Here is a 13,631-nt window from a genome sequence, read left to right on the forward strand (position 1 = left end):
TTTGTTTATCAAAGCTTACACTGATGCCTACTAGGAGCCAGGCACTCTATGGGCACTGGAGAAACAAAAGCGACTGGCCCAAACATAGTGCCCACGTTGAAGGAGCTCACAGTGCAGGATGGAAGGTGGGTGTAAAAATGGTTTCACCAGAGGATACCACCTGGGGCGGACAGGAGAGGAGGGTATTTGAGGACAGGTGGAATTTCTTTAGTCAGAAGAGGGAGGAAGAGGATCCAGGTAGAGGAAAAACACAGGGTGGTCTCCTCAGGTAACCCCAAGTGGTTCAGTTTGTTCAGGGAAGAAATAGGTTAGAGACTGACAAAAACAGGCAGGGGTCAAACTAAGATGAGCTTTGCAGCCTCCAAGGAGCCTGGATTTTATCTTGAATGGGAGGTGGGACATAGTCAATGAAAGATACTGACAGAAAGTAAGGGCTTTGGGACATCACATACATGATAAACGGATTTGGCTCTTTGAAACGCAGTTCTGTGTACAAGATGCATGCAATGTTTGATGGTTACTCATCTGTGGAGACAGGACATGACTCTGAGGCCAGGACCATCTGCTGCTGAAGTATTCATATATGGCCTGTGTGAACACAGGCCAACTGGGATGTTGAGAAGGGGAGTCAAGTTCTGAACCAAAGCTGGACTAAAAGACCTCAAAAGTTCCTTCCAAATCGGAGATTCCATGATTCTAAAACAAGCCCAGTAGCTGAACTGGGATCTGTGGCTGGGAAGCTGCCGTGGGCAGCAAATGGGTTAAGCTCAAATAACTTTTATATATGAATTAATGTGCAGAGTTGGGAGCCAAAATCTGTTCCATTAATTTTTCCATCCATTCCAGGAGCAGTTAGGTACACACAGTAAAGTTTATTTTGGTGCATGGTATACTTCACTCCATTAAAAATAAATTAATCAGCAAATTCCTGCCTGGCTCAGCTCTGGTTTATGTAAATAGTGCCCAGCTGTAATGAGTTACAAGGTGTTATTATCTCACACACACAGAGGAGGCTTCACTCTAGAGCTCCGCTCGCAACAAAAGCATCTTAAATAAACTCAGAGAAGGCGGTTTGATTTGTAATGTTTTCACAGAAGTGGGATATACCTCACCCATATAGAGTTTCGTTATATGACTCATTTTATAGCAAGTTAAATGAAGGAAGTTTGATGGGGGGGAAGGAGGGGCAATATAGTTCCCCGCCCCCTTTTTTCAATTTAAAGAAAATCTCCCAAGAGATGACCTATACTCAGAGGCAGGAGGGGACTGGTCCTCAAGTGCTCAGACCACAGCGGCTCTGCAGCATATGCTCCAGAAGCTGGGAAAGGCATAGAGAGCTGGGCATATGGCTAGGTCTTAAAATGGTACAACTAAGCCAGGAAGAATGTTCTCTTCTCCCCAGTAACTCAGATAAGGGGAGAACTGAGAGGAAAGACAGCACGCTTCTCACCTGGGTCACTGGAGGGTGACAAAGGGACCTTTGTTCTTGAGGCCTCTTTCCAAATGACTTAGGGTATGAGAAGCCCCTGGCCATCAGAGGCCTTGGGGGCCCCAAAGGACAGGGCCGGGCAGGCTGTGGCTTGGCGGGCCACAACTCCATGAACTGGAGACAAAAGCAGCAGCAGAGACCCTCCTGATCCTTTCCTTGTCCCTGTCTCTGAGCTAAGGGTCCGCCTAGCTTATAGCATCCGCCACCTCAGATAAGTTTCTAAAAGACCCTGGAATAAAGAAGAGTCATGGCAGAGTTAAGTCTGTTTCTTTTAATGTCAAACTCAACCCACGGCTCAAAGCCAGGGGACAGAGCATGGTTACCAGTCTTGACTCAGCAGCATTACCAACTGCTCCTAGGCCACAGTGGGCCCTTGGTGGGGGTGTCCCCTTCCTAATCTACCCCATCCCTTCCGCAGCCTTTAGGGAAAGCTGTCAATCACAAGGTTGTTAGAGGGGGCTTGAGGAATGTGTACGGAGGAGCTCTTGTTCAGGGCTTCACTTGAGGAAGAGGACACCCCAGAAGAGCTTTTCCCAGCACTGCACTCCACCAGATCAGATTCCTGGGCATATTAAGAGGAAAATCAACACAAATGGGGCCAGGTATTTGACAGATACTGTTCATAGGTCAGTTCACGCCACTTTCTGCAGGGTCCTGGGCCAAACAGGCACCTCTCTGCTGGTGGTTCTTCAAAGCAAGCTGGCCAGCTGTTCAGAGCGACCAGACGGTCAAAGACCTTCATCGTTATAAATTGGAGAATGGGGCTTCAGGATGCTTTGAGGATTCTTCTCCACCAGAGGGCGCCAGCTCACCTCCCCTGTCAGAAGCAGATCCTCACCATTCATGGAGTCCAGGTACTGAATCTGCAACCAGGAGGGCAGAAAACAAAGGAAAGGGACAAGGCAGGACAGACATCAGGTGGCATAAGGAAACAGCCTTCTAAAAGAGAGGAAGAGGAGGGGCCATGAGGAAACTTCTGACCATCCTAGCTTCCAGGCTGGCGGCGGGCAGGGTTGGGGGTGTCTCTGATCTCCCACATTTATTTCACTTGAGGTTTGGCAAAACGAGTCACTGGGGAAGCTCACTGGGAAGGCTTTAGGGAATTCCCCATCATGCCTTTAAACAGTTAGACACACAAGCCCTGACTTTCTGGACTGAAAGAACTTTCTAGGGGGGATGTATTGGGGAGACACATCCTTGAGGTAGGGGTGTGTGTGTGTCCATTCAGAGTGGCGATGGAACCCAAGGTGAGCCAAATGCCCTTCTGTGAGATGTTAAGTTTCCTTGTCTGAGAGAGGGGATAGTACTGTACACCCACAGGACGTGATTAAATGACAAGATTAAATTATAGAACATATGTACACTAGAACTTTTTTTTTTAACTATGCACGTCTCTGCTGTCCTCTAGTGGTCCCTGACCCCAAGTTAGTTGGCCCGGACTCTGGTTAGTGGGCCCCAGCTTCATCCCTCTAGAATGGCTGGAGGAGTTTATCCCCCCAAACAGCTCTGTGGAGAGGGGACACCTGTGATGGAAGACAGGAATGGCTGCAAGGGAGGTGTGATCAAACAGTTCTGCAAGAAGCAGGTGACCTAATGAGTGGCTGTGTCTCAGGAGATAAAGGTGGTTTCTGGGAGGATTCCCCAGGCTGCTGCTAATAAGGAGAGCAGAAGAATGAGAAATGCTTTCAAGTAGCCAGGCAAAATTTAGGGTGAGCTGGATCAGAGCAGGAATCAGCACTGGATCCAGAAAAATGAAGGTCCATTTTGGGGTGAGAAGGCATTTGGGGGATAAGGGGAAGGGACAGGGGTCCGAAGGCCTCATCTTAGGCCTTGGATCATCTCCCCCTTCCAAGAATTCCTTCGCTCCTACTGTTTCATTCTCAGGCTGCTGACCCTCGAACTGAACCCCAGTCTCTCACATATACCTCAAGTCTACATTTCCACATGTCCTGCTGTTCTCCAGGGCAAGGAGATGAACTGACACATTATCTTCCCTAAAACCCACTCCTCTTTCCAACTGCTCCATTTAGTCCCTAAGGCCACCACCATGCCCATCTCCTGGGATAAAAATCTCACATAAACATAACCTCTCACTGGGTCTTGGGCCATCTATCACACTAACTAGCAGCCTGGTGCAGGATGAGTCTGCTCAGGACCCAGCCTCCCTGATCCTCTCCGTCAGACTTAGTCTTTCCTTTCTCTGGCCTTCCATAGCACTTTGTTCCTACCTGTATCACATCACAGCCTGACTTATTCCGGGGTTAGCCTTGTACCTGACTGGATTCCCTGCCAAACCAGGAGCTGGCTCCTTGAGGGCAGGACTAGGATTTATTAATCTCTGCTTTCTGAACAGAATGCCTGGCACAGTAGGTACTCAAAAGGTTTGTTGATAGAACTGGGTCCCCAGAAAAGCTCCATGCTTCCCTAAGAGCCCCATCAAGGTTTTATTGCCTGCCTCTCACTGGGGCAATACAGGACTTCTTATAGAGGCATTGGTACGGTAGCCCTTTCCTTTAGGACCCTCAGAGAGGTCCCAGCTGTGCCCATTATGGCCCCTGGCATAAGCCCACTATAGCAGCTGGAAAAGTTGGGCTGGTCTCTCAGAAAACATGACATTTGCTTTGTCAACTGCTACTCCTGTCTGAGGGTGAGTCCAGCCAACAATGTAAGTCTCAGAATTCCCTGTGAGGGGGCCCTCTGGACACAGTGCCTTCTCTCCGGCTCTAGCAGATTTGAAAAATAGTCTAACGGAAGTCTTGGCTTCCAGGTCCAAAGAGCCTCAGACTGACTTTTCCAGCAATCAACAAGATCATCTTGTAGGCCCAGTCTTCTCCTTAAAAGCCAGAATCGGGCCTTCCATTTTCTGGCTGTTGAAGGCTTAAAGGCCATGGACACAGGTAAATAAGAGAATAACTGTGGAGTGAGGCCACTTTGGCTCCAGGGGCCATGCCCATGAAGCAAAGGTGTGACTCATGGGACAGCCTGAGCTGGTGAGTTGTCTGGAACAGCTGAAGCCTCTAGTGACTACATGAATCACCTAGTTTAGGGTTCTAGGCCAGCTGTGCAGGCTGACTCACTGGGAGACCCTAGAAAAGCCTCTATGTTCCTCTTCCCTGCCACTCAGATCACTCATCTAGAAAGCATGGGTTTCTCATCGATACAAGATTAGGGGGCAGAGAGATCGAGGAATGAATTCTCCATGGGCCTGAGGAAAACCATAGTTAAGCAGTCCTCGCTCTGGAGCTTTCTTCTAGAAACGAGGTTATCAGGGAGCCCTGGACAGCAGCGGGGTAAGAAATGAAGTGATTATGCAAAGCGCCCAGTAGAAAGAGGCTTGAGGGATGTCTGTGGAATAATGCTTGGAGCCCAGTCTTGCTAAACATTAAAAGAAAGAAACATGAATCCTGGGGCTCAAAGTAGGTAGAGAAGGGGGCTACAGTGGGTGGCTGCACTGTATCATGCCCATATCTGACAGGACTATGTGTGCCCAGGATCTAGCATAGCACTTGGCATGCAGAAGGCAATCAAACGTGTAGTAAATGAATGACCAAAAGTTACTCGAAGCAGGAGACTATTCTGTGCCTTTTTTTTTTTTCTATTCTCGTTCCCTGACCCCTGGCCTACTCATGGCGAATACACAGAAGGTTCTCTTTATCGATATCCAGTGCTGACATGATTTAATTAGAGTTCCTTCAGACTGCTGGCCTCTGGGAACTCAGCCTCTCATGATCCTCTGACAGTCCAGCATTGGCAGACATCAGGAAGGACCTGCTTTCTGTGAGATTCTAGAGAGGAGGGGAAGGGCCACTCACCTGTTTCCTCACATATTCTACCAACAATTCAAGCTGTCGAGGGTCTTCACATTTCTGGTTGAAGAAGCTTCTCCAGAGGGCAGCAGCCAGCCCATGATCATCTGAAAGGATCCCCTGGAACACAGGGTACAACAATTCACCATACAGGGAGTATGAAAGAATCATGAGACAAAAGCTGGGGATATTGTGAACATGCTAGTAACCATAGAACATGCTCAGAAGGACATCAGACTATGAGAAATGGGGAAGCTGCATGGTAGAGCTGGAAGGGTCCTCAGAGAGCATCTGGTCCAACCTCTTCATTTTATACAGAAGAACTTGGGACCCAGAGGAGCTGAGTGACTGGCTAAGGTGATGCAGAGATGGGGCTCATGTCTGGTTGACCCTACCAGGCCACAGCTCCCTCTACTCTACCACACTGTACCTGGCCCAGGTACAGAGGCTAAGAAAAGAAATAGTAGCAGCAGTGACTCCACTGCTGTCCACAACACGGGCTCGAAATATTGTTAAGTGTATATTTTTTTTCCGAGGAGCAGAGGTGGGCAGGGACTGCACCTTCTCTCCTGGTCCAGGGGTACACATCTGCAAGACAGCTGGCCCTTTGGGGAAGGGAACTAGACACCTTGGCTTCAATGTTACCAGCACTGAGCTGGTCGTGGCTGGCCCAGCTTCTCTCTAAGTAGAGGCACAGGCTATTTGGCAGGATTGCCTTGGGTCACAGAGGGAATACTCAGAGCCTGTGTATATGTGTGCCTTAACGTTGTCTCTCCCGGTGCAGAGGAGCCCTCTTTTGGAAAGTCCAAATATCACGGAGGCTAATCAGCAGATGGGCCTTGGACCTGGGCCGTTTTCTAGCTTGGACCTCTCAGGGAGGACAGGGGGAGGGACTTGCTTCCTGGGATAAGGCAATGGAAGAGAAGGGCCCGGAGAAGTTGCTCTGTCCAGGTATCAAGATAGCGTGTAGAACCAGACAAAGTGCTGACTGGGATTTTGAAGGCTAGGTCAAGTCCTAGTTCTGCCACTGCCAAGCTCAGAGATGGTAGATAATTCACTAAACCTGAGTCTCAACCTTCTCATCTATCAAATAGAGATGAAAATACTTGCCCTTCTCCCAGCATCCTTGAATTATAAATGTAAGACAATGTAAAGGTATTTTGTTAAGTGTAATATGTCAGATACAAATATTAAGAGCTTGCTTTTTCAAGCAGCTGTGGATATAGCTGAAACAATGGTGGCCTCTGGAGATCAGACGACCTGAGTTCAAATGGCAGCTCTGTCACTTGATGGCTCTGTGACCTTTGGAAAGCTACCAGCCCTTCCTGAGCCTCAGTCCCTCATACACTAAACAAGCATAATAATACCTATCCCACAGAGTTGTTGTAAGAATGATGAGATAATAGTCGTGAAAGGTCCTTAAAGTGGTAAGTAAGTGCACAAAGTCCCAGGACCATTTATTTGACATATATTGTGGGCTGGCCTCTGGAGCGTTGTGGTACATGAAGTCTGGCCTCAGGTCTGCTGCCAGGAAGGGCCATGTCCCATATGGGGTCCTGACAGTTTGGTGGAAAAAGAGTCCACCTGTTCCATATGCTCTTGCTAAACACCACTACAAGTTCACCACTTAAGAGACTGTCCTGGCACAATGGCAGAGTCAGGAAAACCAGCCTCTTCCGGTGGATGGGGACAGGAGCCAAGGACAAGCTCAGGCACATCACTGTTTTCCAAGTTATTTGCTAACACAACAGCTTGCTTGTGTCTGAAGAGCCCTGGGCACATGCCGGAGTACTGCTGCCAGTGACCCACATGTGCTACACAGGAAGAAATAGGAACAGGAGCAGGTGTTATGAGGACTTGGAGAATGAGCACAGAGCACAGTCTTGGTGCCATGGCCTGCTGTAAACAGGCAGCCTTGGTAATGGGTGAGATGGCTGGGAAGAGGCAAACCCATAATCAGTTCTTGAGCTGTCAGACAAAAAATAGATGACTCAAGACTCAGATTAATAGTAATAACAACCTTACCATTCCAGACTATCAGAGTTCCTTCATACACCTGGCTCCTAATGACTATGTATGCCAAGAAGAACAGATATTATTATCCCCATTTGAAACAAAAGTACACTGAGGCTTAGAGATTATCGAGCTAACTGGTGGTAGAAATAGGACCAGAATGCACTGGTGAGGTCAGGGGATGGTGCCTGACTAGGTCTAGCTAGGATGCGATATCGGGCACAAAGTGGAAGTGCAATAAAAATGGCTGAATAAATCGACAAACCCAGCTTCGGCCTTCTTTCCATCATGTTGCTAGTAAGTCAGTGAAAACAAATGGGAGACTGGTTTGAGAGAGTGAAAATTTCAAAACAAAGAAGCTAGAAAGTTAAAAAGGTACCTGGGAGCCAGCATAGCTATTTTCCCATAATCTACTAGGGTTCCTATTTGTTTCCTCTCACAATACAAAACAGTCATTCTTCAGGAAATTAAGACACCTAGGTCTAGAGTAACTGAGAGGAAGCCAAAGGGACTATCCTGGCACTAGAGAACTCTTGTTATAATTAAGGGTTTAGAGTAGCAGAGCCTCATGCAGTGAAGACTAATTTGACATCACTATGTGCTTAGGATGATGCTAAGAACACAGCATCACAGCAATATGGTCTCAGCTCACAGGCAGCTTGCAATCTAGTTGAAGGAACAAAGCTAATGCACATCAAGGAGTAGCACAGAATTAAATACTGGAGAATGAGCAAATGTTAATCTGTATAGGGAGACCTCTGAGGTGTATTCTGTACCTGGCTATTTCCTCATTCTTGAGTCTCAGCTTCTATGACAACTCTTCAGAGACCTTCCCAGTCCACACTAAGTATTTTCCCCATTATTCTTTATCACTGCACTCTATTTGTAATTAGATACTTACTTGTTTCGTTATTTACTGCCTACCTCCCCATTAGAAGATAGGCGCCAGTGGGAAAGAACCAGACCATGTTTGTTTGATTCGCCAATATATTCCCAGTGCATCACACATGGGAGGCACTTAATAAATACCTGCTAAACTGATGAATGGATGTTGAAATTCAGAGTAAAAAAGAGAGATCTAGAGAGGTCAGAAAAGGCTTTGTAGAGAACGGGGCCTTTAGGAACGGAGACTATTTGGAGAGCTACAGGACATAACAGAGAGTAATGTTTACTAAACATTTACAGAGGGGGTACCTACAAGATGTCAGGTCTTGAATCAGGCCCTCAGGGACAAAGCTGACAGACTCAGCTACTGCCCTCTCGAGCTGGTTATCCAGAAGAGCCTCTATTAGGAGCAGCATGTCTGTGGTCAGTAAGGCAAAAGGCCTCACTCGGTGAGAAGGCTATACATTGGCAAGAAATAAGAGATAAATGTGCATAAGACATGTCACAATGGGGACAGTTCGGAGAAGGTCTGAAGTTCCATGGAGGGCTCTGGACCTAATGTAGTAGAAAACAGGAAGGTTCCAAAAGTGTCTAGGGTTGGGGCACAATCCAAACAATATTGTAGGAAAAGGGTGTTACAGAATAGCACTGTCCAACTGAAATTTCTGACGATAGAAAAGTTCTACACTGCATTGTTCACTACGGTGGCCACTAGCCACATATAGTTCTTGAGCACCTGAAATGCAACTAGTGTGACTGAAAAACTAAATTTTTATTTTTATTTAATAAATTTAAATCAAAATAGCTGCATGTGGCTACGATAGGACAACACAGCTCTAAAAGCTGTGGTTTGCAGAAGTGCTGTAACTATATCACTTGGAGCTTATTAGCAATGCAGAATCTCAGGCCTCACCCCAGACTTGCTGAATCAGAATCTGAATTTTACCCAGGTGTCTAGGTGATTTACATGCACATTAAAATTTAAGAAAAACTGTTCTAGAATTGCACATTACAATTACCTGGAGGAACTTTTACAATTAGAGATGTCTACCTACAGCAGCTAAGTCAAAACTTTTGGGAGATAGGGCCCAAACATCGGTATTTCCAAAAAGTGCCCCTGGTAATTAGTACATTTCTCAAATTTTCCTATTCTTAGAGTCACCTGGGGTACTTGTTGAAATACCAGGCCCCACTCATACTGAACTGGAATCTTCAGAGAGGTGTTCAAGAATTAAGATTTAAAAAGCACCCCAGGTGACTCATGATCAGGCATGTTTGTAAGATGGCTCTGCCAAAATGGACTGGGATGGAGGACAGAGAAGAAACATAATTCAGAACATATTTATTAATATTGGTGAAAGGAATCAACTGAGCGCCTGCAATAAAGACCTCAAACAAATGTCAATAGAAAATTATTATTTCTTCAATTCTACACCTCATTCTTTTATGTGCTGTAAGGTTTTTGTAATCAGAATGTTTCTCATTTAACAACCAATGTGTAGATTTAAGCAGTGTGTCAACTCCCACCCCACTCCTACAAAGTTCATATTAAATTAATGATGTGTTTGGTATGCAATCTAAACTGCTCTCTTATATTTGATATTATCTAATGGTTTGAAAATCGGGAAACTTTAATTTTAACTAGTCCTATGACCCTAAGCAAGTCATTTAACTTACTTTTTTTGTAAGCTTATTTCCTGGCTTTAATTATTATCTTCGGGTTGATAACATTTCCTCCAGCCTGAACTCCAATTTCTTACTTTCATCTTTTTATGTATTTCTTCCATTCCTCACTCATCACCTACTACGTGCCAAGTACCATGCTAGCCAATAGAAATATAAACACAGCAGATACTGCCACTACCCAGAAGAAATCCTCGCCCAGCCAGGATGGCAGTTAACACTAATGTAGCAAAGGCTGTGGAGTCCAGAGAGGGAGGAATGAGCTGAGCCTGGTGAAGTTCTGGGACCATTTCCCAGAAGGGGTGATAAATCCGAGATAACCACAAAACGAGCATAAAAGCACGTGATTTGTTAAAAAGATGAGGTATGATGAATCCCGGTGGTGTGCACACAGGTGTTCATCATACCATTCTTTTAACTTTCCTATGTGTTTGAAATTTCCATAATAACAGGGGGGGGTGCGGGGGGAAGAAGAGAAAGATGCTACAACATGGTTGAAACCTAAAGACATTATGTCAAGTGAAATAAGCCAGACACAAAAGGACAAAAACTGTATGATTCCACTTATATGAGATATTCAGAATAGTCCACATCACAGAGACAGAAAGCAGAATAGTGGTTACCAAGAGCTGGAGGCAGGGGAGAATGAGTGAACAGTGTTTAATGGGTTCAGAGTTTCAGTTGGGGAAGACGGAACAAGTTCTGGAGGTAGACGGTGGTTATGGTTGCTCAACAATATGAATGTACTTAATGCCACTAAAATGTACACTTAAAAATGGTTAAAACGGTTAAAATTCTGTTATATATATTTTATAATAAAAAAATGAGATAGATCTAAATGTGCTGATGTGGAAGAATGCCCAAGACATATTGTTCAGTAAAAAAAGCAAGTTACAGTTAAGTGTATATAGTGTAACTTCCATTTGCATAAAGAAAATATATAGGTGCTATGTATACACAGGTAATATCTGGAAAGACACCCAATTGACTAATACAGTTTTCCTCTGCGGCTAGGAAGTGGGTAGGATAGGAAAGGGGCTTTCTATTTTCTACTTCAACCACTTGTGTATGGCCTTATGAATTTTTTAAATGAGTATGCACTGCTTTTATAATTAAAGCCAAAAAAAAAAAGTGTGATTTGTCTGGCAGATGATACTATTTATGCATGTATGTCTTCCTCTCTCTAAGGGCACCAGGGGCTGAGAAAGTGACTGATTTGCCTTTGTCCATCCGCTCCATCCAGCTCCCCACAGCTCCCCACAGGCACTCAACAAATGCTGACTAATTGAATGATTTGACCATATTATATAGCACCCTCTTTACCTCACACAAACTAGGCATATTTGTTCTATTTGCCAATAAAGATGAGGAAATAAATACTAAGTGATAATGGCAGGCAACGACAGCCCCTGAAGCTTCCTTCAGAGGCTCTCACCAAAGCCTTTGTTGGGGGAAGCCACTGTTCTGCCTAAGGCTTCACAAATGATCTTACCTCATCATATCCCAAGATTGCTGCATAGAAATTATTTGTCATAACCGTCATGTTCTTCTTCAGGATATAGGGATTAACCTACAGAAACAAAATGGCAAAAACAAAAGTATGAAAGAAAGGAACAAACCAAAAAGTGGGATCTTTGGTTTTGAGCTGCCACACACTTGTAGAAGAGAGGGTCAGAGGGTCCCTAACAGGTCAAACTGCCAGTCCGTCCCCATTTCCTTGATCTGTCAGGATTCTCCCCAGTTTGACAGCTTCTTTTAAGTTCTGATGCCAAATTACAAAAAGCAGTAACTCCATTTAATGAATTGAGCCCCAATCATGTGTCAAGGCTTTGTGCTAGATCCTACAAACCAGGGCCCCCCCTGTCTGTGGCCTGTTAGGAACCAGGCCACACAGCAGGAAGTTAGTGGCAGGCAAGCGAGTGAAACTTCATCTGTATTTGCAGCCACTTCCCAGCGCTAGCATCACCACCTCACCTCCACCTCAGAACATCAGGCATTAGATTCTCATAGGAGCACTGGTCCTTGGTGCCAAAAAGGTTGGGGACTACTGCTATAAACACGAAGTAGAAGAAACAGTTTCTTGACTGGAGGAGCAGACCATCTAGTATAGGAAAACAGACACGTAAAAACTACAGTTGACCCTTGAACAACATGGGTTTGAACTGTGCAAGTCCACTTAAACACAGATTTTTTTCAATAAGTACCTATACTGTTTCGATCCATAACTGAGAGTCTGCAGATGAGGAGAGCCAACTGTATGTATTGATCTATGCCATTTTATATAAGAGACTTGAGCATTCATGGATCTTAATATTTGCAGGGGGTCCTTGAATCCCATGTGAATACCAAGAGTAGTTAAGTTTTTGAGGAGTCAAAAGTTATATGAGGATTTTTGACTGAGCACGGGTTCGATGTCAGGTTGTTCAAGGGTCAACTCTAATTATCCTGCAATGTGTTGTCTCAAATTTTATTTCCAAAGTGGTGAGCCATAAATGAATTTTAAGACAAATATCTTTGCTTGGGGGAGGTGGGGAAGAAGAGTTCTGTAGGAGATAATGTTTAAGTGGACCTCAGAGGAGGAGGAGTCTGACAGGACAGAGTGAGGGGGAGAAGAGAGGACATTCTAGATGGAAGGAATAAGGTATATAAAGGTGCAGAGGCAGGAAAAAAAAATTGAGGAGTACCAGGGAGGGTGAATGGGCAGAAACACTGGAAAGACATGTTGGGTCCAGGTCAGGAAATGTCTTAGGAATCACTCGAAAGAGCTTGTAATAAAAGAACAGAAGAAGAAAATGAGAGAGGTGGAAAGAGGAGGGAGAGAGGCAGGACTCTAAGATGCTGAGGAGAAAGGGGGGACTCAAAGGTCGTGGAGGGCAGGAGAGAATAAGACGGGCTGAAGTGGTTAGGTAGTTTCTGTTAAGAGACTATTTTAGAAATGCAATTCCAGTGAGACCACTGAGACTCTGGTAGGATTCTTCTCAGAGAATGGCCAGGAGGGACTTCAGAGCCTAGAAGGCATTTACCCCACTGAATGTCTTGAATGGAGTAAACTCTGACCTCCAGACCTCTGGGAATATGACCTCCAGGAATATGCCTGAGGACAGGATCCAATTTTCATTCCTCTGGGATTGCAGCAGAAAGCCTGGTCTAATATGTAATATGTAGTAAGGACTCCCTGAATATTTAAACTGACAGGTTTTAGAGACAACCAAAAGTCATTTGGAACTTTATATGGAGAATAAGATTTGTGCTTAACAGCCCTCCCCGACCGTGACCGTGACCGTGACCACCATCATCTCCTTCATTTACTGAGTACTTATTAAGGGCCAGGTGCTTTATGGACATCATCTCCTCTAATCATCACCAGAACTCAAAGAAGTCAATATACTATAGTCATGTTTTTATAGACATAGAAGACTAAGACTTAGACAAGTGAAGTGATTTGCCTTAGGTCCCACAGCAAATTAGTGATAAAGCTGAGATTAGCATCCAGGTCAGTCTGATTCCAAAGTTCATGTGCCTTACATTCTATCGGGTTTCTGCCTCCAGGAGGATAATTTTATTTTGGAACATAAATCAAAGATTGAGTGATTTAATCCCATGGTTTATAACTGGTCTCTAAAGAAGGGTAGAAAGGAGTGTTGAATTTAATCAGAAAACCTGAATTCAAGTCATAATTCTATTACGTGAGATGTAATCTTGGGTAAATCAAGTAACCTCTGAGTCTATTTTGTTGTCTTTTAAATGTCCTACAC

General features: G+C 44.9%; 1 protein-coding gene across 3 annotated transcripts in view; it reads right to left on the reverse strand.

The window, feature by feature from the left end:
* Nucleotides 1–852: 852 nt before the first annotated feature.
* LOC102880450 (ubiquinol-cytochrome-c reductase complex assembly factor 1) overlaps nt 853–13,631 on the reverse strand; it is an 85,669-nt gene continuing 72,890 nt past the window's right edge. For all 3 annotated transcript variants that reach the window (XM_006921752.3, XM_015597253.2, XM_006921751.3), the window contains 3 exons: nt 11,369–11,446; nt 5,302–5,415; nt 853–2,352 (listed from right to left, as the gene is read on the reverse strand). In XM_006921752.3, coding sequence (XP_006921814.1) covers nt 2,218–2,352; nt 5,302–5,415; nt 11,369–11,446 — 327 coding nt within the window. In that variant the 3' untranslated portion in view covers nt 853–2,217. The remainder of the gene's footprint in view (nt 2,353–5,301; nt 5,416–11,368; nt 11,447–13,631) is intronic.

Source organism: Pteropus alecto, unplaced genomic scaffold (assembly GCF_000325575.1).
Source record: "Pteropus alecto unplaced genomic scaffold, ASM32557v1 scaffold45, whole genome shotgun sequence".
In the NCBI taxonomy this organism is placed as follows: domain Eukaryota; kingdom Metazoa; phylum Chordata; class Mammalia; order Chiroptera; family Pteropodidae; genus Pteropus; species Pteropus alecto.